The sequence below is a fragment of the Callorhinus ursinus genome, unplaced genomic scaffold (genome assembly GCF_003265705.2).
Source record: "Callorhinus ursinus isolate GAN/ISIS: 27379988/994484 unplaced genomic scaffold, GSC_fseal_2.0 scaffold19, whole genome shotgun sequence".
NCBI classification, from domain to species: domain Eukaryota; kingdom Metazoa; phylum Chordata; class Mammalia; order Carnivora; family Otariidae; genus Callorhinus; species Callorhinus ursinus.
The window spans coordinates 14,451,919-14,457,918 of record NW_027397081.1 but is presented as its reverse complement, the minus strand read 5'-3'; the positions used below and the strand labels follow the sequence as shown (position 1 = coordinate 14,457,918).

Here is a 6,000-nt window from a genome sequence, read left to right as displayed (position 1 = left end):
TGAGCCCTGCTTCGGGGTCCCTGCTCAGTGGAGTGATTGCTTCTCCCTCTCTTGTTCCCCCTGCTTGTGCTCTCTCTCTCTCTCTCTCTAATAGATAAATAAAATCTTAAAACAAAACAAAACCAATGACCATATGATCCAGGCATTCCACTATCAGGTATAAACCCAGAGGAGTTGAAAGCAGGGTCTCAAAGAGATATTTGTACACCCATGTCCACTGCAGCATTATTCACCATAGCCAAAAGGTGGAAACAACCCAAAGGTCCATTGAAAAATAAATAATACAGAATGTGGTCTAGGCATGCAATGGAATATTATTCAGCCAAGAAAAGGAAGGTATGCACAGGCTACAACATGGATGAACCTTGAAGACATCACGCTAATAAGCCAGACACAAGAGGGCAAATGTTGTATGATTCCCACTTATATGAGGTTCCTAAAAGAGGCAAATTCAGAGACAGAAAATTAGTGATTGCCGTGGTTGCGGGGAGGGGAGAATGGGGACTTGTTTAGTGGATACAGAGTTTCTGTTTGGATAATGAAAAAGTTCTGGAAAGGGATAGTGGTGATGGTTGTACAACATGGTGAAGGTACCCAATGCCATTGAACCGTATACTCAAAAAATGATTAAAATGGTAAATTTGTTATTTATATTTTAACATTAAGAAAAGCAAAGGCAGACTTTAATAAAAATTTTAGTTAAGAGGTCTGGAGATATCTTGGCAAAACCTGGAAATGAGGAGTCCCATTTCTTCCGTCTGAACTTAGGTAAGACATTTTGAGGAAATAAATTTTCTTCCTCTGTCAAATGGAGCTAACAGCGGCCTCTCTACCTCCCTCACTCCCTCACGTTCCCCCTCGCCCTGCACACCTCGGAGGAACGGGTCAAAGCGTGCCAAGCCAGGTGGCCAGGGTAGTTGAGGTGGCCTCCATTATCCTTCAGGAGAGGAGGTCCAGCTCTGACTCTTATTCTATTCTCGGGGCTACTGTGGACCCCTTCTCTGGATCCTGTGTGGGCCCTTATTCTGGAAATAACCAACATAAGGAGAGCTTTTTAACCATAGCAACCTTGTTACAGCAGACCTCACTGCCGTGCCTTTGTCCCCAGGGCCAAACCCGGCGCCTGGCACACAGCAGGTCCTCAGCGTTCATTTTGTAACGGAGATGCCCTCGCTCGAGCTCTATTCAATTCCATGCCAACTTTATGCAGATTGGCATAAGGAATAAACCGATTTCTGCTTGGTGAGAAAGCTGTGGGGGTGGGGTAGGTGAAGATAAAGGAGGAAGACCCACGAGGTAGAGCAGACATTAAACTATTTATCCTAAATACGTGTTTAAATCAGCACAATGTGCCAAGTGCTGAAGACGATTCAGCAGGGAACTGGGGGTGGCTGGACTCAGCTGAGGCTCCCCAGGAGGCAGGCCAGAAGAACTAGGGGGGTTGGAAGGGCATGCAGCTTTGAGCTTTGGGGTGGGGAGTAGCTCCGGGGGCCACCAAAGGCTCTTGGTCTGGGTTTTATTCGGAGCGTCCAGGGGTAAACTGAGTCAGAAAGAGGCGGGAAGCATTGGCCCCAGGTGACCGAGCCAGCCGGGAGACACAGGGCCTCCTTGGCCCGAGCATGGCGGGCTCTTGGCACACGTATGACACATGTCTGTGTGCGACCACAGGCTCCGAGCTGGCGGGTGGCAGGGGCCCCCCGCTTTTCGGACGGCGAACCCGGGCCAGGGCCGGATGGTCCCGACCCCCGGCCCCGTCCCTGGGCTCGTGGGGCTGGGGGCCGACTGGGCTCCGGGCTCGCGCTGGCGCTCACCACCCGGGGTGCCGCGGGGGGGCGGGGAGAGCGGCCGCCTAGCCCAGCCCCGCGGATGACAGGAGCCGGGGAGCCGAGGAGGGAGGAGCCGCCGCCGCCGAGCGCTGGGCTGAGGAGCAGAAAGAGCGGGGCGCGGAGTGCGGGCGGCTGGGAGCGCGCTGAGCGGGGGAGAGGCGCTGCCGCACGGCCGGCCACAGGACCACCTCCCCGGAGAATAGGGCCTCTTTATGGCATGTGGCTGGTAACTTTCCTCCTGCTCCTGGACTCTTTACACAAAGGTGAGACCCGCGCGGGCGGCAGGGCGGCGGAGGCGGCGGGGCCGAGGTGCGCGCGGGTGGCGGCGAGGCGGGGTGCCCGGCTGGCTCCAGGTGCCCGGGGGGACCGACCTCGGTGTCTGGCCCCGGGTGGGGCGCAGCGGGGGCGGGGCGGGCACTCGGAAGGGAGGTCAGGTGAGAGTGTGCCCTGGACCGCTCGGCCGGTCACCCGCGCCTGCCGTTTTGGGGCGCGCCCGCAGGGGTGGTGGTGCACGAACCCCTGGTCTCTCCGCCCCCGGCCGGGCCGCGGCTCTGCCCGGGACCCCTCCCCCAGCCCCTTGCCCGCTTGGTGGCGTTGGGACCCCCGGGGTGCCCTCCGAGTGGAGGGGTCCTCGGGCCGTGACTGGTCTCCCGGGAGTCCTCGCATATTCGGGCCTCGGACTCCGCGGCTTACTCCTCCTCCGCCGCCCTGAGCCCCTCCGCCGCCTCGGACCCCCCGCGCCGCACCGCATGGCGCTCATCCGCGCCTTGGCTGGAGGCAGGGCGGGGAGAGCAGGGGGTTCCGAGAGCTGGGGTCCCTCGAATGGCAAGTTTGTTCTCCAGACCCAGAGGTCGCCTTCTCCCCAGCCCCGCGTCACCCCCCCCCCCGCCCCCGGCACTCGCCCCGGCTTCGCTGCGCCGCCCGGGCCACCTCGGGCAGCGCGCCCCAAGGTGCGAGACTCTCCGCTTCCGCGCCGGGTCAGCCGGACATGGGGACAGTCTTCAGTTTGTTGGGGGAGGCGTGTCGCTTTCCCCGGAGAGAAGGCGTTGCTAGGGGTGGGTCCAGGTGTCCGGCATGTCCAGACCTGCTGCTGGGGCGCTGCGCACCTGATCCTTGAGGTAGCCGGGACTGGGGGTTGGAGGGGGGCAGACATTTCCGACCAGAGTCACCTGGGCACTGAGTCGGGGCCAGGCTGTCGCTGGCGTTAGGGCTCCTAGGCTATCGCAGAGGACGTGCCCCGGGGCGCGCAGATGGCGGGAGATGAGGCGGCCGAACTCCGCGCCCTTGCGCAGCTGAGCACACACGCTCACACCAGCTCAGCCTTACCTGTTCAGTCCTCTAACTTTTCTCCTTCGCCACCCCCCCCCCCCCGCACCCCTGCCCCGCCGGTGGCCCAGGCCGAGCCGCAGCTCTTGACCCCTAGGCGATGGGGGAAGGGCAATCCAGCGGAGGGTTGGCGCTCCGGGAGGGGTCTAGTTTTTCCATGCCGATGCCCCCAGGGGTCTGGAGTCTGCAACCTGCCCGAGCTGACTGCAGTATCTCCCGGCTTGGGGGCGGGGGTGGGGTGAGGAGGGTGACCCTTATTTTATTTGTAAATACCGCCTGGTTAAGGCCAGACTGAAGGCCAACATACTGCTGGGGTTTGCCTAGAGATCCGGGTGCGGGGCGAGAGGTGGCCTCTGAATCGTGGACTAAGTAGTTGAGTTTCTCAGACCCAATGGGGCCCACTGGGTGACACGCCAAGGCTGGGCTAGGTTGGTTAACCCCTTGTCCCCTGCACAGCACCCTCTCCTCCCACTTTAGCGGAGCAAGAAGCCTGTCTCCTGTTCAAACCCCCCGCCCCGCCTCCCCACACCCCAGGCTCCCTCTCCCCAGGCTCTTCCTGCCTCCCTCCGCCCCCACAGGCTGGCTCGGCTTGCAGCTTTAATTACATTACTATTAAAAATACATAAGGTGAGGAGCGGCAGCTTTCTCTCTCGCTGGTTCTCTCTCTGCCCCCCCACCCCCTTTCCATTTTGTCAGGCGAGAAAGCACAGGCCGCCGCTTCTGCACACTCTTCCCCAGCTCTGTCCTCCACTTCTTCCCGAGTAGCCCATTCCCCAGGAGTGGCTGTCCCTTAGCAAATACCTGAAGGACGCAGCCCTGCCCCCTTCCAGAAGCTGGGCATTAATAAACGAAGCCCAAGCTATTTGATAGGGAGGAAGCAGATGGGGGTGGGGGGGGGACCGGTGGAGAAAGGCCCAGAAGGCAACAGGACAGCCTGAGGGGCAAAACCCTTTCCAACTTGAGAAGGAAGTTGCCACTGGCCTTGGGCCTGTGAGTAGGTTGGAGGTGCCAGGTGAGGTGACATCTCGGTGGCCTTTTGGTCGGCAGAGACTTCACGACCCTGCCGTTCAGCGGCTCCAGCATCTGTGTTGGGCACCAGGGAAATTCGCCAGATAGGCCTTTCTTTTTCTTCGTGCCTTAATTGGGTCTTAGGTGCCAGGCTGGTCCCCAGGGCCTGTTCGGCTTGGGGTGGCATGGCAGTGGGGGCTGACAGAGGCGGCTAAGATGTGATGCGGGGAGTGGGGGGGGGGGGATGATGGGGCTGGGTGCATTTTCTCTCTCGTTGCTAGTCACCCCCACGGCACCAAGGAAAATGTAAATGTGAATGTTCGAGCCTGTTACGGAAAACAATATCCTCTTGCAATAATTTGTACGTCCATCTGTGAGGAGCGGGAGGAGACAGAGAGAGAGAAGAAAACAAGATGGGATAGAGCGTCCTCTGGATGGAATTAAGCAGTTATTGAATGTGTTTTAAGCTTCTGTTATTTCCATTCCTCTCGAAATACCTTTTTTTGATGAAGCCGGAGCTCAGACCGATTCCCCAGAACTGAACTGGGAAGGTGTTTTAATAATCGGTTATCGAGTCTCCAATAACTGCCTTATTATTGCCAAAAACAAATCCAGGTTCGGGCAGCCAGATGAACCCCAGTGAGGCTCTCTCCGTTGTTACATCCAGCGGGCCAGCATCTGTGTTGCCTACATTTGCATTTTTACTGTGTAAAAGAACAAGCTTCCCCGGCACTAAAATTCCTGTTTTCTAAAAGCCAAAATAATGGATTGCATTGATTTTTTTTCATTTCCCACCCCAGTCTCTCGGACGGGGACTCATGGTTCTTCTCTCTTGAGAAGACCGAATTAAAAGGCTTCGTCAAGCCATTAAAATCTCTAACACTCTGTTCGGTGTCTAATTAGAAGTGGGGCGGGGGAGACGCTGGGGGAAGGTGTTTTGAAAATCTTGAAATGGCAGACACAACTTCGGGGAAGCAGGTGAAGGACCGGTAAGCCTGGGGAGGGGGTAGGTGGGGAGAGAGGCCCCAGTTACTAGAATAACGTGGGGGAGAATGGAATTGCCATCATGCGCAACAAACCTTTCAGATGTTTCTTATTTCTGGGCATCAAAGTCAGCTGCCTTTAATATATCTCTGCAGCAGAATGGGGAGCTCAATTAGAAACAAAAAGCAAGTAAGCAGTTGACCCAAAGGCAGCGCTTAAGTTGAGCAGATCCCAGGAGACTGGCTGGAGAGGCTTGTTTTTCTTAGATTGAGGAACAGGGAGGAGGTGGGCAAGTGAACGGGTGTTTGGCCCAGCAGTGCTTTGCTAAACAAGCAAGCCCCCAAACAGGCGGACTGGGAGCCCAAGACAGCCCGAGAGCACCTCTTGGACTGTTTGCTTTTGACAGAGCGGTGGAGACCTCAAGCCCCATTTGCTATCTCCATGTCTTCAGGAACTCCACCCCTGTCACTTGCTCGGTCCCCTACTCAGCTTGGTGAAGGTGGATTTTATTTGTGGATGAATTGAAGGGGAGGGTGGGTGTTCAGAGAGCGTGTTTTTTTTCAGGGGTAGGGATACCAGGCTGAGAGATTCTTCCCTCCCACATGATCTTGGAAGAGGTGTTTCTTGGAGACATTTGAAGCAGTCAAGAGGAAGAGCCCCCCAGGTCCCAAAGTGCTTTCTCAGCCCTGACCCCGGGAAATCTAGCCGGGACCCAGGTGCCTGAATGGGGTGAGCAATTGTCAGCAGAGATGGCAGGGTGCCAGGAACCCAAGGGCGGGCCCTAGATTTGCATGTGATTTGCATATAGATTTGCATGCTGACCTAGCCAGGCCAAGAGCCTGGCCCTCTCTGTATG

General features: G+C 57.2%; 1 protein-coding gene across 2 annotated transcripts in view; it reads left to right on the top strand.

Moving 5' to 3' along the window:
- The first annotated feature begins 1,894 nt into the window (after positions 1-1,894).
- The window catches only part of DSCAML1 (DS cell adhesion molecule like 1), a 341,143-nt gene continuing 337,037 nt past the window's right edge, over positions 1,895-6,000 (top strand). Inside the window, exon 1 of one of the 2 annotated variants that reach the window (XM_073903814.1) lies at positions 1,895-2,089. In XM_073903814.1, coding sequence (XP_073759915.1) covers positions 2,044-2,089 — 46 coding nt within the window. In that variant the 5' untranslated portion in view covers positions 1,895-2,043. The remainder of the gene's footprint in view (positions 2,090-6,000) is intronic. The other variant, XM_073903815.1, reaches the window with a different exon arrangement.